This window comes from Centroberyx gerrardi, chromosome 3 (genome assembly GCF_048128805.1).
Source record: "Centroberyx gerrardi isolate f3 chromosome 3, fCenGer3.hap1.cur.20231027, whole genome shotgun sequence".
Taxonomy (NCBI): Eukaryota; Metazoa; Chordata; class Actinopteri; order Beryciformes; family Berycidae; genus Centroberyx; species Centroberyx gerrardi.
The window spans coordinates 7,638,390-7,655,954 of NC_135999.1; the positions used below are offsets into that span (position 1 = coordinate 7,638,390).

The 17,565-nt window shown below is 40.4% G+C and overlaps 3 protein-coding genes across 3 annotated transcripts; 1 reads left to right on the forward strand and 2 right to left on the reverse strand.

Annotated features, from left to right (window-relative positions):
* Positions 1-2,246: 2,246 nt before the first annotated feature.
* Positions 2,247-2,674, forward strand: LOC144543485 (retinal cone rhodopsin-sensitive cGMP 3',5'-cyclic phosphodiesterase subunit gamma-like). Its single transcript, XM_078291342.1, has 2 exons — positions 2,247-2,350; positions 2,557-2,674. The coding sequence occupies exons 1-2, from the start codon at positions 2,247-2,249 to the stop codon at positions 2,672-2,674; spliced, it is 222 nt and encodes a 73-aa protein (XP_078147468.1).
* Positions 2,675-4,770: 2,096 nt separating this feature from the next.
* Positions 4,771-5,852, reverse strand: LOC139913720 (retinal cone rhodopsin-sensitive cGMP 3',5'-cyclic phosphodiesterase subunit gamma-like). The gene is made up of 2 exons (XM_071901843.2): positions 5,733-5,852; positions 4,771-5,492 (listed from the first exon to the last, which is right to left on the reverse strand). Exons 1-2 carry the CDS (start codon positions 5,834-5,836, stop codon positions 5,375-5,377), a joined length of 222 nt encoding a protein of 73 aa, XP_071757944.1. The 5' UTR covers positions 5,837-5,852; the 3' UTR covers positions 4,771-5,374.
* A 6,169-nt stretch (positions 5,853-12,021) lies between these two features.
* Positions 12,022-12,483, reverse strand: LOC139913721 (retinal cone rhodopsin-sensitive cGMP 3',5'-cyclic phosphodiesterase subunit gamma-like). The gene is made up of 2 exons (XM_071901844.2): positions 12,380-12,483; positions 12,022-12,139 (listed from the first exon to the last, which is right to left on the reverse strand). Exons 1-2 carry the CDS (start codon positions 12,481-12,483, stop codon positions 12,022-12,024), a joined length of 222 nt encoding a protein of 73 aa, XP_071757945.1.
* Positions 12,484-17,565: the final 5,082 nt, after the last annotated feature.

Here is a 17,565-nt window from a genome sequence, read left to right on the forward strand (position 1 = left end):
TTCCACTTCAAGAAGCCCATCAACTGGTCATCAAACTACGCATTAAGAGACTGAAATATATAAGCAATGCCCAAAATACCTCTAAGATTATCTATTTATCTCAAGTAAACAAAGAGGTTAACTGACAGGTGCAGGAGACCAACACCATTATCTACTGTGATTATGAATTTGTGGTATGCATCTGTTTTTAAGAGCCTGGCCTGATCTCTGAACAGTACTGTAGATAGAGAGATCTACAGGCAGACCAACACAGACAAATACACAGAATTACCATGAAGTATTCTCAGTGAAAACCTTCAACAGTCCCAGTTCAACTCCACCTCAGAGATAATACTCTATCAAGGAATCACTGGCTCAGTTACTCTCTGTCTCTGTGAGCGGCTTGTTGCAAAAACAATGAATTTCAAGCAGCTCAGTCAATCTAGCGAAGCAGCTAAAGCCTGTGATTCTCAGCACCATGCACCTAAGATGAGAAAAGTGCAGTTTCAGCCTACCTGTGGTTGCAGTTGCACAGTGTGCTGCTGATGGTGTGATGAGTTGGTATCAGATGTCTTTCTTGCATGTGTCACTCCTCTCTCTGCCTCCCTTTTAAAGTCCTCCAGCTAATCCCATCAGATGTTCATTCTGTCATTCTTACATTTGTCAGCTTTGCTCTCTCATGTTTTCAGCCCCTCTTATGTCTCAGCTCAGCTGCAAATAGATGAGGCAAAGGTTAACCAGGTATAAATATAAGGTGTATTCCAAGGTAGATATTTCAGTCAACATGTGTCAACATTTTTTTATACAGGTGTCTGTGTTTGGTAATAGTGACTGGGAATAATTAGCATGATAATCAAGTCAAAGCCAACCTATACAACAAAGAGCAAAAAAATATGGAATCTGGCAAAATGTGACTAAACATTGCATCATTGTGATTTAAGAGGCCACCAATGGCATCCAGATTAAAATCCGAAAGGTTAAGCGTACTTTAAGTTGTCACTAAGTGATTTATTACCTGCATGATGAGTACAGTCCTACTCTATTCTTTACTCATATGCACCACATCCTACTGTACAACAATGCAACCAAGTATTATATACATTCTTTTTTTTATCTTACTCACTATTACTCACTACCTTTCAGTCCTCAAATCTCACTTAGATTTGAATTCAGGTCCATTTGGTCATTGAAAGCAGATATAGACTTTAGTATTGATGTGGGTTAATTTATAATACAATGTGAGCTAATACAGGGAGTAAAGACCTGAGCTGTTGTGAGACTTTATGCAAGATTGTCCAAGATGGGAAATTGCTCTTTCAACAAGTCAGCCATGGTGTTTTAAACACACATGCACAAATTTTTAACAAAAAATGGTTTCTGTGATTAAACAAAGATAAACTGTGTGTAGACTTTACTAGAATATTCAATTTTCACAAGTGGGTGGGGTTCTCAGGCTGCAGAAGTATATGGATGCATAAAATATGGTTGATATGGGTGGTGACAGAGTACAGACAATGAATGTTACTGACTCTGAAAGTAGTTTTTTTTTGTGTGCTTAATTTGCCATTGGTGACCTCTTAAATCACAATGATGCAATGTCACATTTTGCCAGATTCCATTTTCTTTTTTTGCTCTTTCTTGTTTAGGTTGGCTTTAACTTGATTATCATGCTAATTATTCCCAGTCACTATTGCCACAAACAGACACCTGTATAAAAAATGTTGACACATGTTGACTGAAATATCTACCTTGGAATACACCTTATATTTATACCTGGTTAACCTTTGCCTCATCTATTTGCAGCTGAGCTGAGACATAAGAGGGGCTGAAAACAAAGCTGACAAATGTAAGAATGACAGAATGAACATCTGATGGGATTAGCTGGAGGACTTTAAAAGGGAGGCAGAGAGAGGAGTGACACATGCAAGAAAGACATCTGATACCAACTCATCACACCATCAGCAGCACACTGTGCAACTGCAACCACAGGTAGGCTGAAACTGCACTTTTCTCATCTTAGGTGCATGGTGCCAGAGAAATAGATGATCTTAGAGGTATTTTGGGCATTGCTTATATATTTCAGTCTGTTGATGCGTAGTTTGATGACCAGTTGATGGGCTTCTTGAAGTGGAAGAGAGAAACGTGCTCACGGCTAACATGGGGAATGATTTTAATGATGCCTCTATGAGGGGAAATTCTTGGTTCTTGGTCTACAGGACTAGGCTCAGAAACATTTTTTTGTCTTTCTCTCTCAGTAACTAAACACAATGGCAGATGTTGCAACTCCCGCCGACAAGAAGGCTCCTCCCAAGTTCAAGCAGAGGACCACTCGCACCTTCAAGAGCAAGGCCCCCAAGCCTGGCCAGAAGGGGTGAGCTGGACTTAAGCTGACACACACACACACACACACACACACACACACACACACACACACACACAGACTATAATTCTTCTACAAGAGGCTGCACAGTGCTCAGCATGTAGTTTATAGTGTAAATCTCAGCAAAAACTCCTCCTTGTATCTCTCAGCTTTTCCGACTTATACTCATAAGAGTTTTTTCTGTCTTGTCCAATCAGATTCGGGGACGACATCCCCGGCATGGAGGGTCTCGGCACAGACATCACAGTGGTTTGCCCATGGGAGGCCTTCGGCGACATGGAGCTCAGCGACCTGGCAAAATACGGAATCGTCTAGACCCCCTTCCTCTGCCTTTTACCTCTTCCATGATCACAGCTTTCCTTCATTTGGTCCCTTTTTTCATTAAGTGGTTGAAAATCTGATACACCTAAACCCCCCTCCTTTCCCACTTCTTCCAATCACCTGTTTTCCTTAAATCCCTTTTCTTCCTCTCTCCCCCTTTCCTCAGTTCCCTTCTCTTCCCTCCTGGTCTCTTAATGAAAGCTGTCAGCAGCTCTGGACTTGAGCTGGTGCTTTCCTGAGAGAGAAGGAATCAAACGGACTACATCTTTTGTAATTACGTCAGAGGGTTTGGTATCTGTTGTTATGATATCCAGCACTGTTCTGCTCCCCTCTCCTGCCTTCTCCTTGTCCTCCACCTCTTCTCCTTGAGGCTGTTTGTTCTGTTTGCCCAGATGTCTATTTGTGTATTGGCTGAATAAAATGTTATTTTTCTGTTAATGTTAATGTCTACGATGCACTTTATTGTTCATTCAGTAAGATCACTTCAGTCCAGAGCATTTTGTCACTAGAGATAGGAGCAAATCAACACACAATAAATGTTAATATTCTCCAAAGAAAATATGCTCTTTAGTCTTTTCTGTTGACCATATTCACACAGCAGCCATTTTGAACACTTGGGGTGGGAAACTCTACCTGGAAGAGCGAGTACAGTCCAGTACTGTACATGCACATGACATAAACATTTAAGCATTTCACAGATACCCTGTTGATAACTGTATTAAAAATGAATCGATGTCAAGAATCAAGATATGGGTTCACATTTTAATATATTTGGCCCATTGTCTAGCATACACAACAAAGCCAAATTTCACCAAACGTTAATTTTATCCCTGAAATGTCCTTAATTAATTCCATTACATAAACATTAATTATCCATTAAAAATAGCATAGCTTTTAAAACAGTAAGGGTCACTATCATGGGTTTTTAAGGGATCTCATGGGTTAATGGCACAAGTAATTAAGGGATTTTTTTTTTTGCCTTTTGTGCATGGTTTATTATTATTAAAGAGTTAAGGGAAAGTTCCTGTTTCCCTGAATTTCTCATTACTATATTAGAAAGTCAAAAATTAAGGGAGTGTTTAAGGGGGTTCCGATGGGGTAATCACTCGCTTAACTCATTTTAAGGGGCTTTTGCATGAAGTAAGGGGTGAAGTAATGTAAATGTAAGGTTATTTTAAGGGATTAGCGGTTCGTAGTGATAGCTAGCTAGCTAGTAGCTTACAAAGCTAGCTAACTTCCCTAGTTCAATTCAAACAGGTGTTGTTCCTGAGGTTGCTAGCTAAGTTGATAACTGTTCGGTCTATCTTCACTTCTGTGTTGAAGCAACCAACTGTTCACCATCCTTTTACCATGTAAAAACACACAAGTCAGGTGGCCCATAAGCCTGATAAGCACCTTGTAGCCTACTTTTGGTCACAGTATATACACTCAAAATATCTCTGACTCCTTCTCCCCTCTGTATTGTCTACTCTATATGCCGTCACAGTTGTTACATTTCTTTAACATTTAAAATGGACATGCAGTAGTAAAGAAGTACTATATTGCTGAAGATTTAAAATACACTGCCATTATGGAATGTTTTCATCTCATTTTTCCATTTTGATGTTGTTGGTCTGACCGCCAAATAAGGACAAAGCTACTGTTGTCGTCTAAAGCAGGTTCCTTCATGTATGGTGCAGGACCAAAACCTGTCACGTGTCTGTTTCTTGTGTGTCCCCATAATATGACAAAAGGACAAGGATATTTTAATAGCTATATCCGTCCCAAGATGAAAATGTTTTAAGAACCACAATTTGGACTGAAGTGATTCTGTTTCTCTGGTCTGTGTTTGTCTAAAATTATAAAGAAACTCCAGCTATTCAAGGTCATTGAGCATCTACTCATTCCAGCACTCATATGCCCTGATGGTTCCATACGTTAACACATAAGACAAAGAAAACAAATTCAGGAGCTCATTTCTTGGGAAAATATTGACATTTATTGTGCATTTTAGTCTCAATTGACTCCCATGGCTATTGAAGTGCAGGCGGGGTCCTCTTGGATACACAGTATGTCTATCATGGACACAAACATTTGCATATTATAAAAATAGAATCTCATTCACTGCATTTATAAATATAACACTGGCCTCGAGGAAAGAGGGTGAGGATAAGTAAAAGGCAGGAGGGATGAGTGAAACTATTGCCGTCACTTATTCATAGAAAATATTGAGTCTGTTCTTCTCCTCTTGGGCATGCACAAGCAAAGTGAAGGGTGGCAGAGAAGGTAAATAACTTTAGGGTTATCAATATACCATATATTATATATTCCATATTTAGAGAGATAATTAGAATATATCTTATCGATACAATTTTGATCATGTAATATTTTGCAGCACACAGTAATATTCTCAATGGGTAACAGAGTGCTGTGTTGTTTGTTGATGGTGGTCAAATGTGTCTGTGTGCCTCCAGATACCAATGTGCATTTGTGTGAGAGCACCAATTAGTGGCCCAAAGTGGCGGTGCCTTGTGCAATGTGGCATAACATAACAAAAGTCAGTTCAAAACCTTTGACAGCCTCATTAATGGGGACCAGAAGGGGCGAACCGGGGGGATGAGCAGGGTGGAGGGAAACAGAGGAGAAGAAGAAGGGCGGCAGTGGAAGATTCAGAAGGAAAGGCAAAAAGGAGAGGGGGAGAAAAGGAAGAGGGGTCTAGACGATTCCGTATTTCGCCAGGTCGCTGAGCTCCATGTCGCCGAAGGCCTCCCATGGGCAAACCACTGTGATGTCTGTGCCGAGACCCTCCATGCCGGGGATGTCGTCCCCGAATCTGATTGGGTAAAAAAAGAGTGATGTCATGAGAAATCCACCACCGTAAATGGAGTAAGAGAGCAATGACTGTGAATATGAGTTGCCTGAATGTGAGTTTTTAAAATGAGAGTGTGGCAAATAAATGACATTTGCAAGCTACTTAAAGACAGCCACGTAAGATAATGAAGTTGTTGAAGTGTTAATTGTATTACAGTGTGTCAGTGTGTCTGCCTGCCAAGTCAGTCTAAGTCCAGCTCACCCCTTCTGGCCAGGCTTGGGGGCCTTGCTCTTGAAGGTGCGAGTGGTCCTCTGCTTGAACTTGGGAGGAGCCTTCTTGTCAGCGGGAGTTGCAACATCTGCCATTTTATTTGGTTACTGAGAGAGAAAGAGAAGTAACACTGTCACTTAGTTAACCATGTTGCATATCACACTGCATAGATGTTTCCTCACGAAGAGTTGAAAACATTTTGGAGGAAACAAATGAACAAAAAGCCTCCAGATCATGTCTTGGTGAAACATATCATGGTTTGGTTCCTTCATTCCTATATTGTGCAGCTACTTACTGTATTTAGACTCACCCGGAGTAAAATTAGCCTGCGCTGTCTATTTTTACACTCTGGCTTTAGGATTAGACTCGGTGAAGTCACTGAATACATCTAATCATCTTGGCGAAGTCACAGACTGTACTTCTAAGCTCTTGTGGTCTAATTTCCAGGATTATCTCAAGTCATCAACAAAGTTATGCAAAGAGCTAAGAGTTATGCAAAGAGCACAAAAGCGTTCCTTGACTATCAGACATTTCGTTTTTACAAGTGCTCGTTTTGATTCTACAAAGATGCTCTTCACTGGTTGCTATTATAACCAATTTCAGGCTGCTCCTGCATATTTTTGGCCTACAACTCCACTGAACAAAGGCTATATAAAGCATATATGACGCATTAGCCATCAGTATGGGCAGTTGTGCTCGACTGTGTTTGTCTGCTTCAGTCAACCATAGACTGCTCTGAGTGCTGTAATAGGTTTAGTGAAATCGCATGCATTTGTGGTTCAAATAACCCAGTTTTAAGTCACCACTCTGCTACTCAAACAGTAATCTACTGGACCACATACTTAAACTTGTCAGTATAATTTAGGATGACTCACAAATTCTGGTAATAGTTCCTGAAGTCATTTGGCTACAAGTCTTTTCAACATTCCTCCTTAAACCATAATCATGCTAGGATTGACAGAGGAAAACCCTTGCAGGTTCATTTTAGCAAGTTGTATTTACATTGTATAGTGAGGTTATATTCTACTTTCTATATTCTGTAAGCATCCTATCCAGAAGCATCTCTGCAGCTGCACAAGTGCTAAATCCTAATGGTAAAAAGTTCCTGCATTTTACTGCAACAGCCAATAGTCCAAGCTGTAAGAAAAGTCGCTGTTTCCTCCTACCTGAGTCTCGGCTGAGAGAAGAGATGAGTCTTGATCAAGATGAGTCTAGCTCTTCTTCCTTTCCTTTCTGCAGGTTGTCTGTCTCATCACCAGTCCTCTGCTTTTATACCCGTGCATCTAATCCCATCTGACGCTCACTCGCTCATTCCCGATCCTCAGTTTTGCTCTCTTCTCTTTTTTCTGTCACCCTCCCTCTCTCATCTCCCCTCTGCCTGTAGACATGAACAATCTGAGGGATCAAAGGGCACAGTGTATTTTAAGGCAGACTTATGGAGGAGTTAACATGCATGTGCTCTTTGGGCGTCGGTGCCAAACATGTGAGTCTGCAAGATATTCAGTGGTCCACCTGGCCTGTTGAAAAAACACTCAGTAAGATTTTGAGGTGAGTCACAAGTTCACCGCAGGAAGGCTTAGAAGAGCCAGACTCGACAGACGCTCTATTCCTCCATGCAGTGTTGACATTTTTGATAGATGCAATGCACATGTTGGAGTCTCTGAGCTCATGAATTGTGCCTCCTGTTAACTGTTTGATTTTGAAATGTTTACGAAATCATATTTAAATTTAATCTTTAATATACAGAGAACGCAGCAGAAGGGCAGGAGACAATGCCTTTATTGAATTCATTAATTCAGTTTGTTTAAACTATCATATTTGTCAGATAAGTCATGGTGTTCACAGTCTTCCTGTATTTCACTAATTCATGTATATTTTTTAGCAGGTGTTTGATGTCGAATAAACTATAATTTTAAAAGATCAGAAATCATTTAAAAGACTTCATAACAACTTTTGGAGTGAATGTATTGTATTCCAGATGGCCATTGAGCACAACAGTACAATGATCAGATTTAACTAATAATTTCAATGACAAAATGTCCCAGTATACTTTCAATAATCCGTTCAGTTTTTTGAATGCAGCACCCATCCTCCCATCCATCCTGAACAGCCCCTAGTTCTCCTCAATGTTTGATCTTTAACTGATCATTTATTAATTAATGTAATTAATGGTACCCAAAAGTGTGAATGTCTGTGGATGGCTACAGCTTTAACAAGCTGACATTTGTCAAGTCATTATTAAACAAATGACCGTTTATAATGAGTAAACAGGCAGTCGAAGTCGAAGGAACCTGCAGTACTAATCTAATATGCCCATCTGCAACACAGCAGTCTAATGAGCCGACCAACTGGGGCGCATCACTCAGATTAGGTTGGTGTCATGGATAAAGAGTCTGTATTTCAGTTTGAGTATGTACAGTATTTTAAGGCATAATTCTGAGAACCAAAATAAAAATGCCTGTTGTCTTTATTTATCAGAAGTGCATATGTAAAGCAGTGTAGTGTCATATTATTACCGACCATGAAACATGCTCAATATTACTCTACAACAGCATGTAAATATGTGAATCACACAAAATTTCCATTGTATGTCTGTGTCTGTGGTTGCAAATACAGTCTCTAGGAGGAAAGACTGCCCAAGTGTTTTGTGTATGCAAGACTAGACTCTGAATATTTCTATGATTTTCTTTTTTTCTCCCACTCTCAAATCAATTATTAATGTTCTCACAAAAATAGAAGCATTCCCTCTCAAATTTCTGTAGGCCTGCATTAGAGAGAAACACAGATATGAAGGCCAAGAGGTCACAGAAACCTCACTGCAGAGCCTGGATGATGGATCATAGGTGATGGAGCATAATGACGAGGTGTTACTGGATATTGACCAGTCATCTCCTTGATATCAGTCTTCTCTTTGCTCTGACATGAAGGTAAGATCGCAGGACCACAGTCAGAGGCCGGAAGGTTTGGCAGATTAGTTGCTGTAATACGATTGGAAGTCAGAGATGGCACTCGGCCCTACAGGTCTGTGTAGGCTGCTACAGCGTGTGTGTGTGTTTAGTCATGTGTGGGTGTTTTGCCAGTGAAGGTTACCCTGACAACCCTGATCTAAATGTGGCCAGGATTACTATTTACAAGCTGTACAGGGAGACTTTTAAAGAGTGTTTTTTTATAGTGGGTACTGACTAATTGTAGAAAATGTGCAATTGTGTCACATGAACTCAGATCCCCTAAAAGGATATTAAAGGACAGGGCAAACTTTCAAGTGTTGAAATCTATGACGAAGCATTTTGTTTTATATTGTATCTCAGCAGAGATTCATTTTAATTGCGCACTTTTTGCACAGAACTGGAGGAATGCTTATGTGCACACTGGAAGGACACATGCACACAGACATTATTGCACATTACTGCATGTTGTTTACTACTCTCTTCTCATTTATCATTTCACTTTTCTTTCCTCACATTCCTTGCAGTCTCTATTATACAATTAATTATATGTAGTTATTATCATACTGGTAGTTAAGTTTGAGGGAGGTGTCAGAGGGCTTCCCTATCCTCTGTGCACCCTGACACCCTCAGACCGTTCCTGAGCACCTTCCAGCCCACCTAAGAAATCCATAATGCAAACACTCCCACTCAGCTGACACAGTGACCCTGACCCACATCATATTGGTCAAGCATGAGCAAAACAACAACACTCCAGACCAAACACTGCAGTTTGCAGTAACTGTCATGGATGTTCCTCATTGAAAAGCGGACAGACCAAGGGCATAGATACACTCTCATGTCCATTTATAACAATTCATTCTAAAAAGAAGTAATATCTTGAATTTTTTAATATTGGTTTGGATTGACAAATTTGTTGCATGTCTGTTTATATGGTTTGTTTTCTGACTTCAGTCTTTGTTGACTTGTTTATCATGCAGTCACTCGTGTGCAAATCAGTCTCTAAAGTCTTCCCCGGTCATCTCAGTCATTCCTGCAACAATCCTCTTTCATGGTTTTAATAATTTTTATCTCCATTACAACCTTGACATTTCTTGCTCAACATTGCATGCAGGGTGCACATTGCATAAGACAGCCATCGACGGTGTGAGATGAAGCTCAGGAGCGGCCTGCAGGGATTAATGCCACATGGTAAGAAGCAAGACGTTCAAACGCCAATGGTGCTCCGAGGCCTAACAGGGTTAAACGTTGTATAACTGCTGATTATTGAGAAAACAGTGACACGTTAACTCATACCCCGACCTGGCTGTAATCCAAATTCCAGTAATCCATCGGCCTAAGATTTACCTTCAAACCCACCCACACACACACACACACACACACACACACACACACATACACACACACCACCTCATCACCCCAACTGCTCTCACCACTAAAAACTCCACTCTGGCTGTAATTTTACAAGAAGCAATAACCCTAGCTGATCTATTGGGACTTCTTTATAAAACAACATAGCTTTTAAAACAGTAAGGGTTACTATCATGGGTTTTTAAGGGATCTATTCGTGGGTTGATGGCACTAGTAATTAAAGGAATTTTTTATGCCTTTTGTGCATGATTTACAGGGTTATTAATGAGTTATTAAGGGAAAGTTCCTGTCTTCCTGAATTTCTCATTAGGCTATATTAGAAAGTCAAAAATTATGGGGGTGTTTAAGGGGGTTTCAATGGGATCAATTAATCACTTGCTTAACTAATTTTAAGGGCTTTTGCATGAATTACGGTGTGAATTAATGTAAATGTAAGTTTATTTTAAGGGATTAGCGGTTCGTAGTGATAGGTAGCTAGCTAGTAGCTTACAAAGCTAGCTAGCTTCCCTGCTAAATTCAAACAGGTGTTGTTCCCGGGTTGCTAGCTAATATGCCAACTGTTCGGTCTATCTAAGTCCTCACTTATGTGTTGAAGTAACCAACTGTTCACCATCCTCATACCCCTGTATACACTCACCAAAAAACTACTTTTACCATATAAACACAAGTCTAGTGGCTCATAAGCAGCTTGTACTTTTGGTCACTTTTGGTCAAAGTATGCACTCACAATAGCTCTGACTGTCCTTCTCCCCTATGTGTTTTCTATATGCCTTCATTGCATTTCTTTAACATTTAAAATGGACATGCAGTAGTAAAGAAGTACAATATTGCTGAAGATTTAAAATACACTGGCATTATGGAATGTTTTCATCTCATTTTTCCATTTTGATGTTGGTCTGACAGCCAAATAAGGACAAAGCTACTGCTGTTGGTTATGCATTAGGTTATGGTCTAAACTAGGGTTCCTTCATGTATGGTGCAGGTTCGAAAATTGTGGCTTGTCTGTTTCTTGTGTGTCCCCATATGACAAAAGGACAAGGACATTTTTATTGCTCAGTCCTAAGCTGAAACCACAGTCTGGCCTGAAGTGTTTCTGTTTCTCTGGTCTGTGTTTGGCTGAAATAATGAAGACACTATTCAAGGTCATTGAGCATCTACTCATTCCAGCACTTGTATGCCCTGATGGTTCCATACGTTAACATATAAGAAAGAGAGAAAAAATTCAGGAGCTCATTTCTTGGGAAAATATTGACATTTATTGTGCATTTTAGTCTCAATTGACTCCCATGGCTATTGAAGTGCAGGCGGGGTCCTCTTGGATACACAGTATGTCTATCATGGACACAAACATTTGCATATTATAAAAATAGAATCTCATTCACTGCATTTATAAATATAACACTGGCCTCAAGGAAAGCGGGTGAGTATAAGTAAAAGGCAGGAGGGATGAGTGAAACTATTGCCGTCACTTATTTATAGAAAATATTGAGTCTGTTCTTCTCCTCTTGGACATGCACAAGCAAAGTGAAGGGTGGCAGAGAAGGTAAATAACTTTAGGGTTATCAATATACCATATATTATATATTCCATATTTAGAGAGATAATTAGAATATATCTTATCGATACAATTTTGATCATGCAATATTTTGCAGCACACAGTAATATTCTCAATGGGTAACAGAGTGCTGTGTTGTTTGTTGATGGCGGTCAAATGTGTCTGCGTGCCTCCAGATACCAATGTGCGAGAGCACCAATTAGTGGCCCAAAGTGGCGGTGCCTTGTGCAATGTGGCATAACATAACAAAAGTCAGTTCAAAACCTTTGACAGCCTCATTAATGGGGACCAGAAGGGGCGAACCGGGGGGATGAGCAGGGTGGAGGGAAACAGAGGAGAAGAAGAAGGGCGGCAGTGGAAGATTCAGAAGGAAAGGCAAAAAGGAGAGGGGGAGAAAAGGAAGAGGGGTCTAGACGATTCCGTATTTGGCCAGGTCGCTGAGCTCCATGTCGCCGAAGGCCTCCCATGGGCAAACCACTGTGATGTCTGTGCCGAGACCCTCCATGCCGGGGATGTCGTCCCCGAATCTGATTGGGTAAAAAAAGAGTGATGTCATGAGAAATCCACCACCGTAAATGGAGTAAGAGAGCAATGACTGTGAATATGAGTTGCCTGAATGTGAGTTTTTAAAATGAGAGTGTGGCAAATAAATGACATTTGCAAGCTACTTAAAGACAGCCACGTAAGATAATGAAGTTGTTGAAGTGTTAATTGTATTACAGTGTGTCAGTGTGTCTGCCTGCCAAGTCAGTCTAAGTCCAGCTCACCCCTTCTGGCCAGGCTTGGGGGCCTTGCTCTTGAAGGTGCGAGTGGTCCTCTGCTTGAACTTGGGAGGAGCCTTCTTGTCAGCGGGAGTTGCAACATCTGCCATTTTATTTGGTTACTGAGAGAGAAAGAGAAGTAACACTGTCACTTAGTTAACCATGTTGCATATCACACTGCATAGATGTTTCCTCACGAAGAGTTGAAAACATTTTGGAGGAAACAAATGAACAAAAAGCCTCCAGATCATGTCTTGGTGAAACATATCATGGTTTGGTTCCTTCATTCCTATATTGTGCAGCTACTTACTGTATTTAGACTCACCCGGAGTAAAATTAGCCTGCGCTGTCTATTTTTACACTCTGGCTTTAGGATTAGACTCGGTGAAGTCACTGAATACATCTAATCATCTTGGCGAAGTCACAGACTGTACTTCTAAGCTCTTGTGGTCTAATTTCCAGGATTATCTCAAGTCATCAACAAAGTTATGCAAAGAGCTAAGAGTTATGCAAAGAGCACAAAAGCGTTCCTTGACTATCAGACATTTCGTTTTTACAAGTGCTCGTTTTGATTCTACAAAGATGCTCTTCACTGGTTGCTATTATAACCAATTTCAGGCTGCTCCTGCATACTTTTGGCCTACAACTCCACTGAACAAAGGCTATATAAAGCATATATGACGCATTAGCCATCAGTATGGGCAGTTGTGCTCGACTGTGTTTGTCTGCTTCAGTCAACCATAGACTGCTCTGAGTGCTGTAATAGGTTTAGTGAAATCGCATGCATTTGTGGTTCAAATAACCCAGTTTTAAGTCACCACTCTGCTACTCAAACAGTAATCTACTGGACCACATACTTAACTTGTCAGTATAATTTAGGATGACTCACTTCAAATTCTGGTAATAGTTCCTGAAGTCATTTGGCTACAAGTCTTTTCAACATTCCTCCTTAAACCATAATCATGCTAGGATTGACAGAGGAAAACCCTTGCAGGTTCATTTTAGCAAGTTGTATTTACATAGTATAGTGAGGTTATATTCTACTTTCTATATTCTGTAAGCATCCTATCCAGAAGCATTTCTGCAGCTGCACAAGTGCTAAATCCTAATGGTAAAAAGTTCCTGCATTTTACTGCAATAGCCAATAGTCCAAGCTGTAAGAAAAGTCGCTGTTTCCTCCTACCTGAGTCTCGGCTGAGAGAAGAGATGAGTCTTGATCAAGATGAGTCTAGCTCTTCTTCCTTTCCTTTCTGCAGGTTGTCTGTCTCATCACCAGTCCTCTGCTTTTATACCCGTTCATCTAATCCCATCTGACGCTCACTCGCTCATTCCCGATCCTCAGTTTTGCTCTCTTCTCTTTTTTCTGTCACCCTCCCTCTCTCATCTCCCCTCTGCCTGTAGACATAAACAATCTGAGGGATCAAAGGGCACGGTGTATTTTAAGGCAGACTTATGGAGGAGTTAACATGCATGTGCTCTTTGGGCGTCGGTGCCAAACATGTGAGTCTGCAAGATATTCAGTGGTCCACCTGGCCTGTTGAAAAAACACTCAGTAAGATTTTGAGGTGAGTCACAAGTTCACCGCAGGAAGGCTTAGAAGAGCCAGACTCGACAGACGCTCTATTCCTCCATGCAGTGTTGACATTTTTGATAGATGCAATGCACATGTTGGAGTCTCTGAGCTCATGAATTGTGCCTCCTGTTAACTGTTTGATGTTGAAATGTTTACGAAATCATATTTAAATGTAATCTTTAATATACAGAGAACGCAGCAGAAGGGCAGGAGACAATGCCTTGATTGAATTCATTAATTCAATTTGTTTAAACTATCATATTTGTCAGATAAGTCATGGTGTTCACAGTCTTCCTGTATTTCACTAATTCATGTATATTTTTTAGCAGGTGTTTGATGTCGAATAAACTATAATTTTAAAAGATCAGAAATCATTTAAAAGACTTCATAACAACTTTTGGAGTGGATGTATTGTATTCCAGATGGCCATTGAGCACAACAGTACAATGATCAGATTTAACTAATAATTTCAATGACAAAATGTCCCAGTATAGTTTCAATAATCCGTTGTTTTTTTAATGCAGCACCCATCCTCCCATCCATCCTGAACAGCCCCTAGTTCTCCTCAATGTTTGATCTTTAACTGATCATTTACTCATTAATGTAATTAATGGTACCCAAAAGTGTGAATGTCTGTGGATGGCTACAGCTATAACAAGCTGACATTTGTCAAGTCATTATTAAACAAATGACCGTTTATAATGAGTAAACAGGCAGTCGAAGTCGAAGGAACCTGCAGTACTAATCTAATATGCCCATCTGCAACACAGCAGTCTAATGAGCCGACCAACTGGGGCGCATCACTCAGATTAGGTTGGTGTCATGGATAAAGAGTCTGTATTTCAGTTTGAGTATGTACAGTATTTTAAGGCATAATTCTGAGAACCAAAATAAAAATGCCTGTTGTCTTTATTTATCAGAAGTGCATATGTAAAGCAGTGTAGTGTCATATTATTACCGACCATGAAACATGCTCAATATTACTCTACAACAGCATATAAATATGTGAATCACACAAAATTTCCATTGTATGTCTGTGTCTGTGGTTGCAAATACAGTCTCTAGGAGGAAAGACTGCCCAAGTGTTTTGAGTATGCAAGACTAGACTCTGAATATTTCTATGATTTTCTTTTTTTCTCCCACTCTCAAATCAATTATTAATGTTCTCACTTCACAAAAATAGAAGCATTCTCTCTCAAATTTCTGTAGGCCTGCATTAGAGAGAAACACAGATATGAAGGCCAAGAGGTCACAGAAACCTCACTGCAGAGCCTGGATGATGGATCATAGGTGATGGAGCATAATGACGAGGTGTTACTGGATATTGACCAGTCATCTCCTCGATATCAGTCTTCTCTTTGTTCTGACATGAAGGTAAGATCGCAGGACCACAGTCAGAGGCCGGAAGGTTTGGCAGATTAGTTGCTGTAATACGATTGGCTGTCAGAGATGGCACTCGGCCCTACAGGTCTGTGTAGGCTGCTACAGCGTGTGTGTGTGTTTAGTCATGTGTGGGTGTTTTGCCAGTGAAGGTTACCCTGGTAACCCTGATCTAAAGGTGGCCAGGATTACTATTTACAAGCTGTACAGGGAGACTTTTAAAGAGTGTTTTTTTTATAGTGGGTACTGACTAATTGTAGAAAATGTGCAATTGTGTCACATGAACTCAGATCCCCTAAAAGGATATTAAAGGACAGGGCAAACTTTCAAGTGCTGAAATCTATGACTAAGCATTTTGTTTTATATTGTATCTCAGCAGAGATTCATTTTAATTGAACACTTTTTGCACAAAACTGGAGGAATGACTTCACTTTTCTTTCCTCAACATTCCTCCCAGTCAAAACTACAAGTCTCTATTATAAAATCTATATATTTTGGAGGGAGGTGTCAGAGGGCTTCCCTATCCTCTGTGCACCCTGGCACCCTCAGACCGTTCCTAAGCACCTTCCAGCCCACCTAAGAAATCCATAATGCAAACACTCCCACTCAGCTGACACAGTGACCCTGACCCACATCATATTGGGCAAGCATGAGCAAAACAACAACACTCCAGACCAAAAACTGCGGTTTGCAGTAACTGTCATGGATGTTCCTCATTGAAAAGCGGACAGACCAAGGGCATAGATACACTCTCATGTCCATTTATAACAATTCATTCTAAAAAGAAGTAATATCTTGAATTTTTTAATATTGGTTTGGATTGACAAATTTGTTGCATGTCTGTTTATATGGTTTGTTTTCTGTCTTCAGTCTTTGTTGACTTGTTTATCATGCAGTCACTCGTGTGCAAATCAGTCTCTAAAGTCTTCCCCGGTCATCTCAGTCATTCCTGCAACAATCCTCTTTCATGGTTTTAATAATTTTTATCTCCATTACAACCTTGACATTTCTTGCTCAACATTGCATGCGGGGTGCACATTGCATAAGACAGCCATCGACGGTGTGAGATGAAGCTCAGGAGCGGCCTGCAGGGATTAATGCCACATGGTAAGAAGCAAGACGTTCAAACTCCAATGGTGCTCCGAGGCCTAACAGGGTTAAACGTTGTATAACTGCTGATTATTGAGAAAACAGTGACACGTTAACTCATACCCCGACCTGGCTGTAATCCAAATTCCAGTAATCCATCGGCCTGAGATTTACCTTCAAACCCACCCACACACACACACACACACACACACACACACACACACACACACATACACACACACACACACACACACACACACACCACCTCATCACCCCAACTGCTCTCACCACTAAAAACTCCACTCTGTCTGGCTGTAATCTTACAAGAAGCAATAACCCTAGCTGATCTATTGGGACTTCTCAGGCCCTGGAAACTGAATAGAATATGATTTCACATTGGAGTATTTGTTTTTACCCTACAAGATACAACAATAACCTCCTGAATGTTCATCAGTACTGAACAAAAAATTGTTTTTCTTTAGAATTGACAACAGAAAATTACCCAACCTCACAATGCCACACTGTAAATGCCACCCATCAGCTGTAAATGCTCATATTTTTATTTATATTATTATATTTTTGAATCTATGTGTCACCACTCAGTCAGAAAGCAAGCAAACTGAACAGAAATTAGACGGATCATGTAGTCCGTTACAGATTATGCTGATTTAGAGGATTTAGCTTCTGAATAACACCTACTGTACGTCATTAAGCTTCATTTTCCTCATATCATTACACATCACAGTCGTCAGGTGTCTCCTGTTACTCCTGATGGTCGAGCATTTGCCCACATTCACCTTTAAGACTTTTTGTTCCCTGCAGGCGTTTACTGGAACTTGGCCTCAGCTCTGAGGATCAGATAGCTGCCAGATATACTCTCACATGTCTCCCTCTTCATCACCTATTCATTCATCTACCTATCCATCCAGTCATCCGTCCATCCGTCCATCCGTCTATCCATCCTCTCGATCCGATTAGGCGGTGAGAGATATTTCTAGTTGAATCCGTTCCTCTGTGATTCTGAGGAATACTGAACACCGGAGTTGAAAGATGACAGAGCTAATCCTTTTCTTTTCTTTTTTTTTATTGCATTATTTCTCTTTTTCTCTGTCTCTCTTTCTCTTTCTTTCTTTCTTTCTTTTCTAAGCAG